The sequence below is a fragment of the Heterocephalus glaber genome, unplaced genomic scaffold, assembly GCF_053883595.1.
Source record: "Heterocephalus glaber isolate CG9 unplaced genomic scaffold, H.glaber_assembly_v1.0 deba00001600, whole genome shotgun sequence".
NCBI classification, from domain to species: domain Eukaryota; kingdom Metazoa; phylum Chordata; class Mammalia; order Rodentia; family Bathyergidae; genus Heterocephalus; species Heterocephalus glaber.
In genome coordinates, this window is record NW_028258372.1 from 7,684,955 (window position 1) to 7,699,521 (window position 14,567).

Consider the following 14,567-nt stretch of genomic DNA (forward strand, 5'->3'; position numbering starts at 1 on the left):
GTTGCTATCTTTACTTTATATCCTCTACCTGCTTATAGAGTATTACAATTTATTCCAGATAATGTGACCCATTAGTGGGTTATAAAATCAAGTTAGTGGGTTACAAACAGCATTTCAAAAAATTAAACAGGTAAGAAAATGACAGTGTTCATGGCAATTAATAAGAGTAAATTTTTTTTACTCTTGTCACATTTACAGTGCACTGAATCATCATATAAACTATATGTATTATTGTGAATTATAGTTTGAATTGTTTAAAAGCAATAGAACTTTGTATGTATAGTAGCTGAGTTCTTAAATCGAACTTGAAATGTAAGGGATGACTATCGCATGCAGATATAATCTGCATAGATTTATCAGCAAAATTCATGAGTAAATTAAATATACAGCAAGTATTTGCTTGGTAAAATTATAGTATTTATGATGATTTTCAAGTTTTCAGATAAATGAAGACTAACGTCTGTCCCCCATTGCAGTGTAATACATAATAGATTTATGGATTCTTTAAATCTACATTTTGTTGTAAGTATAGAAATAACTATAAAAACTTGTAGATGTAGAAATAAAGTACCCAAATACCAAATTTTATATGGCACAATTTTGCCAGAGCTTTGAAGAAAAAGACCAAATTGTGATTTATAATTCTGTCTTCTGACTTTAGTCTGATCTGCACTCTCTTTGCATTTGACATTTGGCTTAACATTTGTTTTTCAGAGACATTTCTCCCAAAGAAATAGTCCATATATAGACTATTATTGTATTATATTAGAGTTGTTTTATAATCTTATTATAAATTATAAATTAATATATTAGAATAAAAGTTACACAATATCTGGAGGTGCCCTAAAATACTCCAGTAGTCAAATCTTGTGTAATCTGCCCAGTTTTCTTCAGTTTAGGGGAAACTTTGTCATCTGTAAGTCTGAAGTAAAGTTTTTTGTTATCTGGGAGATTGAGGTAGTAAGATCACAAATTGGAGGCTATTCCTGGCAACTTAGCATAGCAAGATTCTGTCTCAAAATAAAAATAGTAGGGGCTAGGGATGTAGCTCAGTGGTGTAGATCCTCAGTACTATCCCCTCTGACCCCCAAATCAGAAGTCTTGATCATCATCATGGTTGTTTTTTGAACATTTGAAAAATATTACAAAGTAAGCTGGGCATGTAGGTGGTGCATGCCTACAATCCCAGCACTCAGGAGGCTGAGGCAGGGAGTTTGAGTTCAAATCCAGCCTTAGCAATTTAGTGGGAGGCTGTCTCGAAAAACAAACAACAATCTTGTTATACACTAAGTTGTATCAACGTAGGTAGAGTTACTATCCCTTAGAATATTATGCATCAGTGAATTTCTCTTTTCTTAACATTTTAAATCCATAGTTTTCTATCTAGTTACTTTATGCTTGAGAAAAAAGGAAAATATTAAAAGCAAAAATTTTACTTTTTAACGATTATAAATTATTTAAAAGGCGAAAGATATTTGAATATTAAATTGTAGTAACATATATGAACTCTAGATTATTTATCATCTAGATTCAGTGTATTGAAACAAATGATTATTTTTATGATAAATAAATATCAGGTAGGACTCTTAAGGATTGACTGTTAATCTCTTTGACTACAAGATGAGTTTTCTTTTAGCTCTCAGAAGGCTCTAAAATTGCATCTGTCCTATGAAATCTTTTCTTGGCCACCTAACTTCCTTATTGTATGTTTTTGGATGTTTTAGCATTGCTTCCTTGAAATATAGCTTATAAAAAAGTACAAACTTAGTTGTACATGGTGATGCAAGCCTGTAATCCCAGCTACTTGGAAGATTGAAGCAGTAGGATTGTAGGTCCGAGGCCAGTCTGGGCAACTAAGTGAGATCCTGTCTCAAAATTTGGAAAGGAAGGAATGAGAAAAGAAAAAAACAAATGAGAAGAAAGGAAAAGAAAAGAGAAAGAAAAAGAAAAAAAAGACTATGGGAGTAGCTCAGTGGTAGAACACCCCTGGGTGCATCTCCAGTGATCACCATCGTCCCCCCCCCCGCCAAAAAAAAATGAATTTAAAGGAGATTTAGAAATTTGGAGTTGGAGTTGAAAATTTTATGTATATACATTTGCTAAAGACTCATTTTAAATACTCAGTTTCTTAGCTCATACCCTTTATATCATGAACATAGTCCTTGAACACTCTCTTTTAGGCACTAATCTAAAGATTAATAACCCAAAATTCTGGTTCTTCCTTTCTCTAATGTTTGGCAAATTGTTTGATTCTTTTGCCTGTGGTCCTGTAACTACAAAGCAGGAATTAACAGTTATGATCCCAACCTTTAACATAAGGACGTTACGTAAATACATAAATATCCTGACACTTGGATTCCAGGATTCCCACTTCATGGAGAAAATGAAAGCCATCCCATAAGACATTTTTTTACTCACACATAAACTTTCTTGAAGTTCCACTCTCTCATCCTTCTCTTTATGCAAATTCATCCGTATTTGAACTTGTCCTTTTTGTGTGTAGATGAGATGTATCTTTCTATTTAAGGTTATTGACTTCATCACCTCCTACAGTTTAACTTTCTCCCTTTACCATATAGGGATATACAAAAAAGTTAAAAATCCTTACCTTCATTTTTTCATTCATTCTTCTGAGGTAACTGTGAAGTTTGTTGTGTGTCCTTTGATTTTTTTTATGCTTTGTATAATTGCGTGTCTATGTATGTATGCATATTTTCTTTATATAAAAATAGAATAATAAAATATATGTTACTGCACAGTTTGCTTTCTGCAGGTTGCTTTTTGTTCCTTAATTATCTTGTGGGCATACATATATTTAATTATTCTTTTGGCAGCTGTATAATATTTCACAGAATGGATATACCATAATTAATTTAACTGTTTGTTTTTTCATTTTCGTATTTTTTTCTGATTTTTTGAAGTTATCCACAATTCTGTGCAGTAAATTTACTTGCCCATATTGCTTGTGTATTGGAGTGCTTTTTTCCCCCTTAAGACAAGGTTTCACTGTGTAGCCCAGGCTGGCCTCAGACTCACTTTGTAGCCCATGCTAGCCTCAAACTTGTGATACTCTTGCCTTAGCCTTCCAAATGCTGGGATTACAGGAATACAATACTGAGCCCAGGTTGGGGCTTTTGTTTTAATTGACTACATTTCTAAGAGTGTTAGAGCAAAGGGCATTCAAATTTAAATGAAACTATGAAATTACTTTCCTGAAAGCTCTATTATCCTACAAAAGCAGTGTTATTCTCTTGTTACTTTCCTCAAAACTGTGTGCTTGCTGATCTGAGTGATGAGAAACAGTATCTCAGTTGCTGCTTTAGTTTTTATTTCCTTCACTGCTGTTAATGTTCAGCATGTGTTAATTGGATAATAATGTTTCCTGGTATGTAAATTTTGTTTTAATATTTTTAGCCTAGTTTTACTGGATTGTGTATCCTCCTCTAAACAATTAGTAGGAGCTCTATTTTAGGATTATTATTTCCTTGATATATTTTTGGAATATTACTTCTTAGAGTATGTGGTTTTTAAAAACTTGTTCAAAGACATTTTAGCCAGATTAGGTGACATTTTAAAGCTAGTTTGTGAGTGAGAACCTGTCCTACCAGATGTTAACTTTTTCTATGGAATTATTCAGCCCAGACAATATGATATTGATACAGAAGTAGGCAACCATAGCAAAACAGTGCACAAGAACAGATATGAGTGTATTTGAGATCTTACAGTATGATGAGGTGATATCTCAATTGAATTGGACTAAACAATGGATTTTTAAATTATTTTAGTTAATAAGCACTGTGTACCTAGGAAAATAACCTTTACACCTTGACCAACAGTAAATTTTGGACAAATGAATACAATTCAGACATTGAAGAGCAAATAACAACCTCCTGTGTTTATTTTTGTCAGAGTATTTCTGGTACATTGAAATTGCCTACTTTTGTGTTTTCTTCTTTGTTAGATTATAAATTCCCTGAAGGCAGGCAGTACATCTTTTTTATGGTTTTGCTCCCATTACATAAGTGTGATGTCACTACACAGTACTGTAGGTACCTTTATAAATATCTGTTGAATTAGTGAGCAAACTTGTTCCTTTGTTGTTCTGTATTCTATTTTCTATTGCCAAAAAATTATTTACACAATAAAATATGTTATGGACAACTACCCACTTTGCCTCTAAACCTGTAGCAATAAATAGTTCAGAAAACGTAGGAGTCTGCATTAGGATTATTGTATAGTGAGTAGGAATAGAAGTAGATGGAATCCATAGCAGTTGAGTAGGTAACAAGACCTTGATAATTGCATTGAGTGTGGCAAATAAAGGAGGAAACATAAAAGAATGACTCCTAGATCTTGGTTACATTCACAGAGATATGTTACGATGATAAAGGAATATTGTTTATATGTGAGCTTATGTATTCTCTGCCCCTCTTGATGCATCTTGTGTCTCTCAACACCAAAAATTGCATTTTCAGCCATTTTTTTCTTGAGAATTTTGTTTGCTTTTTTCCCTAACTTACTGAATTCTGTTTTAATAACAACTAATTTATTTTTGAGGGAACAGTGGGAGAAGAATATGAGTTGGCAAAAGCTAGAACCCAGTTTAACAGGCAAGGAAAACCAAGATACTTTTATATTCATCATTTTTAGTTCTATTTTAGGGACATTTACCATAGAAGAGTTTCACTATGGCACATTGAAAGTTTAGAAAGGAAGAGATCCATGGAGTTTAGCGTTTATAAGAGAAAGAAGAAAGAGGATATGTTGGCAAAAGTAGAACATGCAGTGACTCAAGAAGCCTAAGATTTGAATGGTGATCGTGGGTAGCAAAAATGTTGAGATAATTATTTTTTAGTGGTGAATGGTGTACTCAGATCTCTCAAGATTCTGGTGTGGTAAAAATACAGTACCCTTTCAAGAGAAAAAAGCCTTTGATGTAGGGATCTTTCTTCTCTGTATTCCCTGGGTATTTCCTCTCTTTCTTACAAAAAGTATCCTGATTGGCACTCAGTAAATGTTTATCAAAGGAATTAATTATGTTTTATGACTCTATACATAAACATTACATTCCATTTTAATAGTAAATTTGTTTTTTTAAGTTTTTACTTTAAAAGGCTCTTGCTACTATTTGCAAAGTATTTCTTTTTAAAGTAAGAGGTGTGGATTTCTTTACATCCATTTCCATTTCCTGAAACATTTTTGTTAATATAATTTTTTTACATTTCATTAGCTTATTCTAATCATAGGGTAGAGTTTGTTAAACATAGCAAGTAGGCCATTGACCAAGATTTTATATATAGTTTCCATAATTTTCAAGGCTTTAAATATATGAAATTAGGTTAATTAGGTTTTTTGCTTTAACATACATTTTCTATCCTTGTTATTTTCATGTATAGTAAAAAAAAAATTTTAATTTAAATTTTCTCAAGACTTTAAATCATAGTGTCAACTCAGTCATATCCTTTTTCTTTTTCTTTTTCTTTTTTGGTGTGTACACTCACATACACGTACATGTACATGTGTGGCACATACATAAAGGTCCATATCTGTGATGGCTTCTGTTTACATATACATGAGAAAAATCCATTTTCTTATTTGTACTCTTATCAGAAATAGGAAGAGAAATATAAGGTGGAAATTAGTTGCTTATAAAATAGTAGTTTCCAAATGCTGATCCATAGACTGGTGTCAGTTTTAATAACCTTGATGATCCAAGGTGAAATAAAGAAAATGTAACGATGCAGATAAATATGATTTTAATCAACATAATTACTATATTGTGAGTGTATTCTTTCTCTTTTACACTTTGGAGAATTATAATGTTCAGTGTTTTGTGAAATGTTGATAAAGTGATGGCCCATTGTTGGTAAAGATGATACTACTTTGTAAAATACAGCCACAACAAAAATAGAATCTAATATTGTTTTCTATCCTAAGTTTAAAAATTTTACTATATGAAATTTAAAAGTCTTATAATGATCTTACTTCTTGGGAAACATTAAAATATATTAATTTTACCCTTATTATTTATTGAGTAATTATTTTTTCATTCACAGTACCTGGTTATGGATTATTATGTTGGTGGGGATTTGCTTACTCTGCTCAGCAAATTTGAAGATAGATTGCCTGAAGATATGGCTCGATTTTACTTGGCTGAGATGGTGATAGCAATCGACTCAGTTCATCAACTACATTATGTACACAGGTGAGTCAGTCCTTCATTACATCTAGCTATGAATTACCATGTAATATCTAGAAGCAGGGGTCCTTTTCTACCAGATTTATTAACTGGTGTTAGGCACATTTCTCATCAAGTAAAAAACTTTTATGATGGTATGGGTTATTTTGCTTTGCTGTTGTCATTATTTATCTGTATTACCAAAATGATGTACCTGCTTCTATATACATGTACATGTATGGTATCTAAAAATGCCTACTTCCAGCCAGTATTCCTATAGAGCACTTCTGAAAAGCACTCTTAGTTAAATTTCTATATGCTTTTTTTTTCAGAAAAAGTATACTTTGGCCAGTTTCCTTAGAGTTACTTGTTGAACTCCTCTGCCCTGCCACCACAGCTGGAGATTGAACCCAGGGACTATATACCATTGAGCTACATTCCCAGGCAACCCTTTTATTTTTTATTTTGAAGCAGGGTTTCACTGAGTTGTCCAGTGTGGCCTTGAGCTTGCAATCTTTTTGCATTAGCTTCCCAAGTAGCTGAAATTACAGGCATGTGCCACAGCACCTGGCAGTTGATTCTTATATTGTTATTAGCTGGAATTCTAGGCCATAAACCATAGGTTAATTTGCTAAATAAGACCTACATTATGTATTTTATGTTTCCTAAGAAAATACTTTCAAAACTTGTATAAGTATCAGTTTTTTTGTAGTAAAGTTGAGTTTTTGTAGCAAAGGTGGAATTTAGATGTTCAAGGAAATATTTCATTATAAAATTTGATAGATATTTATTTAAAATTTCTCTACAAATTTGTGTTATTTTTATACATTTTAGGATCGATAAGAGAAAAGTAGGCCTATTTACACATTTTTTATATAGGATTGTTTTTATGCCTATTGACATAAGTTAGATATCTCTCTTTACATAAGGAGCTCATAGTTTATGTGTAATAACAAAATTTAAAACCTTTCTTTGTGGGGGCATGGGGGGCTGTATTGGGGACTGAATCTAGGGATTCAGATTTTGCACTGAGCAACCCTTTTTATTTTTTGAGTCTTACTGTCTTGCCCAGTCTGGCCCAAAAATCTCAGTTCTTTTATTCAGCCTCCCAAGTAGCTAGAATTACTTCACACTTAGCTTAAAATACATTTGATGGTTTAAAGTGTTAGAAGGAAAGCATGACAAAATTATTGGTGAATTAATCATTCAAATGAGAAAAATTTGGGAGATTATATGAAGTGTGAGAAAGATGCTAACAAGTACATCAGTGGTTACTCTTGTATTAGAAAGTAAGTCACCATTTTATAAGACTTAGTTTCAAATATTAGCATTCATCAGAATCATATGGAGTGCTTGTTAAAACCAAGATTGTTGGGTCAACTCTAGAATTTCCAGTTTGGTAGGTTGGCTGGGCCCCAGGGATTTGTATCTGTGAAACAGTTGCCTGGTGGTGATGGTGATGCTGGTCTAATGACCACATTTTGAGAACTACAGTTCTGAGACAGCAGTGACTATTTATCCTAAATTCTCTAAGCTGGAGATTTAGCTCAGTAGTGCCGCTGCCTGCCTCATAAGTGCAAGGTCCTCAGTTCAATCCCCAGTACCCTCCCCCCCAAAAAAAATCTCTTAAGAAGAATATGAGGGTAGGGACAGAAAAAAAGAAGAAATATTATGATATTATGTATATATTTACCAGCTCCCCATGATAAATGTAATCATTATGTACTAATCATTATGTAGTCATGTGATCATATGTACTAATAAAAAGAATATGAACGTGGAAATAAGAGAAAGTTTTTGTTTTAGGGTTTATTTTTTTAAGTTGTGATTTTTAAAATACTGATTGATTTTGTTGGTAATAATGTTCTGAGGCATTAAAGGAAGAATATTTTTAAAAAAATTGTATTTGGGCTTGGGTATAGCTCAGTGGCCAGGTGGGTGCACCATGCATGATTAAAGCCCTGGGTTTAATCCTCAGGACCAAACACCAAAATTTTATCAGATCTTATTTTGGCTTTTGCCTGTTCAGATGCATTTCTGTTATAGTTCCAAATTTTATTGGAAATAAAGACATAAAATTCTGTGAGAATTATAAAGTACATGAAGTTTTTAAGATAATATTGTGAGGTCATGAGTAAATTATTGGATGAGAAACTATGGTGCTTTCTTGTTGCTCAAACAGAACCTCAGTTTCCTAGCTGAAGACTGTCGTTTATAAATATGAAAATACCATTAGATTGGAAGATTTAAAGGTGTTGCTTACTAAACATAGAATCTTAGTCTCCAGGAAATTGGAAAGACTACCCAGTTTAGATCTAGATTCTTGACAAGGAATGATTATTTCTGAAAATTATCTGCTAGATTGGGGATACTAATATGAGGTATTTGTGGTACCCTACATTCTACTATGCTTATGACAGATTCTTAGCTAACCACAGCACCTTTCCTCCTGGCTTTATCTGCACTCTTACAATTTTTCTCAGAATGGCATTCTAGGTGGCACCCGTTTTTCTGATGTTGTCATGTGGGTTGAAAACTATTTTAACCCTGAGATCTACTTATATACCTGTAATTTTAAAAGTTACTTACCTGGTAAAAAGAATCCTATTTATTCTATTGTTGAGTGACTCTAACATTATAGAATTTTATGTTATTTGTCTTTACTTAGCAATTATACTTTCTGAAGTTGTGCCTTATTAGGTTAAACATGTAAACATCTATAATTTCTCTGTCAACAGAATTTGCGCATTTATTTTCTCTTTATTTCACACTCTCTGCCCCCTCCTACACCTCTTCCTCCCTCCTGCTTCTTCCTTTACCGTTCAGTGGATGTTCCAGTGTGTCAATGCACATTTAACCTTCTTAAAATGTTATTACCATTTTCTAAACAGATTATTTCCCAGTAAATGCTTTACTGAGGAAGTGTTTGAGTCCTATTTTTTGAGTAGCATTGTGCTAAACAATGTGGAATTGTAAGTAGGTATAACATGGTCCTGATTTTTCTTTTTGTTTGTTTGTTTTTCTTTTCCCTTCTCCCCTCCCTCTCTCTTTTGAGACAAGATCTCACTAAGTAGTCTCTGCTGGCCTTGAACTTGCTGTGTAGCCCAGGCCTTGAACTTAAAATGCTCCTCCTGCCTCAGCCTCCTGAATGCTGGTATTACAGGTCGGCCACCAGGTCCAGCTAGTCCTGACTTTTAAGAAGCTTCTGGTCTGTTTGGAGACACAAAACATAGAAATAAAAATTAAAATAAATAATCATTTAGGGCAAAAGTATAAGAGATGAAATGAGTGAAGACTGTGAATTGCTAAATAAGTTATATAAGGAAATTGTAGGGAGTTTAGGGAAATGAGTAAAACATTTGATCTTAATGGTCATTTAACTCTTTGAGCCACCAACTTCAACTATATTCTAATAATAATTCTGTGCATTAGATATCATCTAAAAATGGATTCCATTTTATGCATGAGGAAATCCAACCTCAGAGATATGAGTCAGTAAGTAGTGTAGCCTAGATTAAATGTAAGTCAGCCTGTCCCCGTAATTTGTGCTCTTTGCATAACGTTTATCTAAAGAGAAGAAGTTAATGGAGGTGTTTTGAAAGATGGGAAGGCTGAATATAGATCAACAGGAAGGCATTCTCAAGAAAATGGTAGGAGAAATGCACATAGGCAAGGAAATGGCAGCTTGGAGGATAGACTAGCTATTGAAGAGAGTTCATGTTGAGTTTATTAGGAGACTCATTTGTAAAGACAGATTTTAGTTCAAGACAGAAACAGTAAACTTACTGGAAGATAAGTTAGGTAGAACTCTCAATGACATTGGCATAGGAAAAGACTTTATGAACAAAACTTCAGTAGCACAGGAACTAGCACAAAGAATCAACAACTGGGACTTCATCTTATTAAAAAGCTTCTGCACTGCAAGAGAAACTACCAACAGAGCTAAGAGTCAACCTACAATATGGGAAGACATTTTTAGCAGCTGTACCTCAGACAAAGGGCTACTATCTAGAATATATAAAGAATTGAAAAAAATCAGACCCCCCAAATTCAAAGACCCAATTCACAAATGGGCATCTGAAATGAACAGACATTTCTCAGACAAAGAAGTAAAAACAGCAAACAAATATATGAAAAAATGTTCAACATCACTGGTCATTCGAGAGATGCAGATGAAAACAACACTGAGATTCCACCTCACCCCACAAAGAATGGCTACTATTAAGAAATCAACCAATAACAAATGCTGGTGGGGCTGTGGAGAGAAAGGAACCCTTCTCCATTGTTGGTGGGAGTGCAGACTGGTGCAACCACTGTGGAAATCCGTATGGAGATACCTCAAAGAACTAGGACTAGAGGTCCCATTTGACCCCGCTATTCCCCTGCTGGGTATCTTCCCCAAAGAATTAAAAGAATCATACCACAGTGATATATGTGTACCTATGTTTATAGCGGCACAATTTGTAATAGCTAAGGATTGGAAACAGCCCAAGTGCCCATCAACTGGAAACTGGATAAAGAAGATGTGGGTTTTTTTATAAAATGGAGAACTACTCAGCCATAAAGAACGAGAAACTAGAGTCATTTATAGCTAAATGGCTGCATATTGAGGCCATACTCTTAAGTGAAATAAATAGGACACACATGTGTAAATACCAAATAGTTTCTCTAGTGTTAGAAACTGAAAGTGTAAATAAGGATGAAAATGATTAAAATGAATAATTGATAATGTGAAATAGGAAAAGGTCCAAAGGTGTAGGGGTGGCTGGGGGGGAAGGGGAAAGGGAAGAAAGGAAAGGAAAAATTATGAGAAAGAAAAAAAAAAGTGGAATGAAATCTGTGTAAATAGGGAAGGGTGCTGGGGTGAAGGGCGCATAGGTAATGGGGAAAAAAATAACTAAAATACATCATGTTCAGGTACAAACACCCAGTGATAAATATAAATGTATACCTAAAATGTACCAATTAATATATAAATTAAAAAATAAAAAACAAATATTTTTTACCAAAAAAAAAAGAAGACAGATTTTAGTCTTTATTTCAGTTACTTTCCTCGTTGCTGAGACATAATACCTGACACAAATTGAAGAGGTTTATTTTGGCTCATGGTTTTTAAAGGATTCAGTTCATAATTGTTCAGCTCTAAGGCAGGAAGAGCATGGTGGAAGGCTCTGGTGGAGGAAAACTGCTCACTATCATGGTGGCCAGGAAGCAGAGAGAGAAGGGAGTAACTGTGGAGTTAGATAAACCCTTCCAGTTCAGGCCCCAGTGACCTATCTTTTCCTCCCAGGTACACCTCCCAAAAGAACATCTAGCTATATAGTGCTGCCATGATGTAATCACCCTCCCAACAGGTGACACTTTTCTTTTTTGGCAGTGTTGGAGTGGGGGTGGCAGCATGATAATAATCCTTATGAAACTCCTGAATATCATACTATAGACCTTATATTTTTTTAGATAATGATTTATCATTAATTTTAGGCAATGAAGTATTTAGTGTGTTGTTTTTGGTAAATTGCATATCATAGAGTTTTATGAAATGGCTGTATGATTTTACAAACTTCAAGTATAGGGAATTAGTACAAAAAAGGGAATAACGGAGACTGGATTTGTTTAAGGAAGGTAATTCTCTTCTTTTTCATGTGTTCTTTTTAAATAAACTTATTCCCAACCTTAACAGAAATACATTATTGATCTTCTAATAGCAGAAAACTTTTAATATATAAAATTTTACTCAAAGGTTTATCAAGATACAGATGAGCAATGGGAAATAGCAAAGCCAAGTAGAAAGTGTGGAGTTCGTATGAAACTTCCCTACCCTGCCATGTGTACACCCTCTTTCATTATGGACATCCTTCACTAGAGTGACATATTTGTTACAGTTGGTGAACCTGCACTGACACATCCTAATCACCCTCAGCCTATAGTTTCTATTAGTATTCACTCTTGATGTTGTACCTTCTATGGGTTTTGACAAATATAGAATAATGTGTCCACTGTTACAGTATCACAGAGGATAGTTTCACTGCACTAAAAATCGTTTGTGCTTCTGCAGTTCATTGTTCTCTCCCTTCAAATCCTGAGCATTGCTGATCTTGTTAGTGCCGTGTAGCTTTGTTGTTTCCAGAGTGTCATGGTTGGAGTCACATAGTATGTAGCCTCTTTAGATTGGCTTTTCTCATTTAGTGATAATGTATTTATGATTTTGTCGTGCCGTGTTGGGGCTTGACAGATTATGTCTTTTTTGTTTGTTTTTTGGTACCGGGGATCGAACTTGGGTTCTTGCACTTGCAAGGTGGGCGACAGAAAGCTTATGTCTTTTTAGTGAATAATATTCCTTTGTCTGGATAGACCACAGTTTGCATATATATTCATCTACTGAAGGACATTTTTATTGCTTCTAAGTTTTGAATTATGAATAAAACTGATTCATAAACAATTTTGAATAAAACTGATTTTATGTGATTCTATTTCATCTTATATAGCATATAATTTATACTTAGTAGTTATACAGGAGTTTGCAATTTACATTTATGACTAGTCCAGTTCTTTTAAATAACTATTCTTTCACATGTGGTACAAGTTATTTATTGTAACAGAATTCTAATTCCTCCCTTGTATCATTACTGTCATTCATTTCATGCATACATAAGAGTTTATGTTCAAGTACACAGTTGCTATTATTATTTTGAACAAACTGTTATAGTAGATCAGTAAAAATAAGAAAAGTAGACTGGATGTGGTGGCTCATGCCTGTAATCTCAGGAGGCTGAGGCAGGAAGATCTCAAGTTGGAGCCCAGTCTGGGCAGTTTGGCCACTTAGTGAGATCTTGTCTCAAAAACAGAAAAAGAAAAAGGGAGGGGTACTGTGGATGTAGCTCAGTACCAAAGCCCTGGGTTCAATCCCCAGTACTGTGCCCACTCCTCATAAGAAAAACAAAATTTCTTTCACTTTCATTAATTCATCTTCCTTTGTTCTGCCTTTCTTTATGTAGACCAGAGCTTTTGACCTACATAATTTTCCTTTCTTTGAAGAACTTTTTTGGTAAATATTTCTTGTAAAAGAACAAATTTCTTAAAAAAAAATTCATTTTTTTTTATTAAAAAAACAAATTTCTACTGGTAATGAATCTCTTCAGTTTTTGTTTGTTTGAGGAAGTTTTTTATTTCTCCTTCACTTTTGAAGGATAATTTTGCAGGATCCATAATTCTAGGTTGATTTTTAAAAAAACAACAAGTATTTCACTCTACTTGCTTATTTGCTTGCATGGTTTCTAAGGAGTAGTCAAATGTGATTTTTTATTCTTCTACAAGAACCCCTACCCTTACTCCTTACAGGGTTTTTTCTTTTGTTCTGATTGTCTGGTGTTGGAAAAATGGTATGCCTAGATGTAGGTTCTTTTTGTTGTTTTTCTTCTTTTTATTTTTCTTTGGTACCGGGGATCAAACTCGGGTTCTTGCGCTTTTGCAGCAGGCGGCAAAACCACTGAGCTAAATCCCTGGCCTGTTTTTCTTCTTTTTGCATTTACCCTACTTGAAATTTTCTGAGCTTCCTGGATCTGTGAGTCACTGACTCACATTAATTTTGGGAAATTCTCAGTTGTAATGGTTTTAAATATGTCTTCTTTTTCTTTCTGTCTTTTCCTTCTGGTATTTCCATTACATGAATACTGTACCTTTTTGTAGTTGTCCCATAGTTCTTGAATATTCTGTCCTGTCATTTTTTTCAAGTCTTCTCTTTGCTTGTCTGTTTGGAAGTTTCTGTTTTCTTGTTCTCAAGCTCAGAGATTCTTTCTTCTTTGATGTCTAAGTGTACTAATGAGCTCATAAAGGTATTCTTCATTTCTGTCTAATGTTTTTAATCTCTGGCATTTCGTATTCTTAGGATTTCCATCTCTCTGATTACATTATCTATCTGTTCTTGCATGTTGTCTGCTTTTTCCATTACAGTCTTAATATAATAATAGTTTTTAAAATTTCTCATCTGATACTCTAACATTTCTGCCATGTCTGACTCTGGTTTTGATGCTTATTCAGTCTTTTCTTATGCCTTGTAATTTTTTTTAAATTGAAAGGTGGATGTGATATACTGGATAAAAGGAATTGCAGTATATTGTCCTTTGGTGGTGTGCTGGTAGCTGGTAGGGTGTATGTTTGTGTGCATTGGGGATAGGGAAAGAATGCTCCATAGTCCTGTGGTTAAGTCTATCTTTTAGCAAGGCTGTGCCACTTGGCTGTGAACACCAATTTCTCAATATTCCCTCCACCCCACCCATCCCACTTGCGATAGGGTAGCTAGAGTTGGCTGGAGTTGAGTATTTTCCTGTCTTCCATGTGGATTATCGTTTGATAAAACCCCAGCACGTTAGGCTCTGGTAAAATAGTTTCT

The 14,567-nt window shown here is 34.1% G+C and overlaps 1 protein-coding gene across 23 annotated transcripts in view; it reads left to right on the top strand.

The window, feature by feature from the left end:
- Positions 1-14,567, top strand: part of Cdc42bpa (CDC42 binding protein kinase alpha) — a 277,951-nt gene that overhangs the window by 103,808 nt on the left and 159,576 nt on the right. For all 23 annotated transcript variants that reach the window (XM_087194275.1, XM_087194284.1, XM_087194283.1 and 20 more), the window contains one exon: positions 6,057-6,205. In XM_087194275.1, the coding sequence (XP_087050401.1) occupies positions 6,057-6,205 (149 nt within the window). The remainder of the gene's footprint in view (positions 1-6,056; positions 6,206-14,567) is intronic.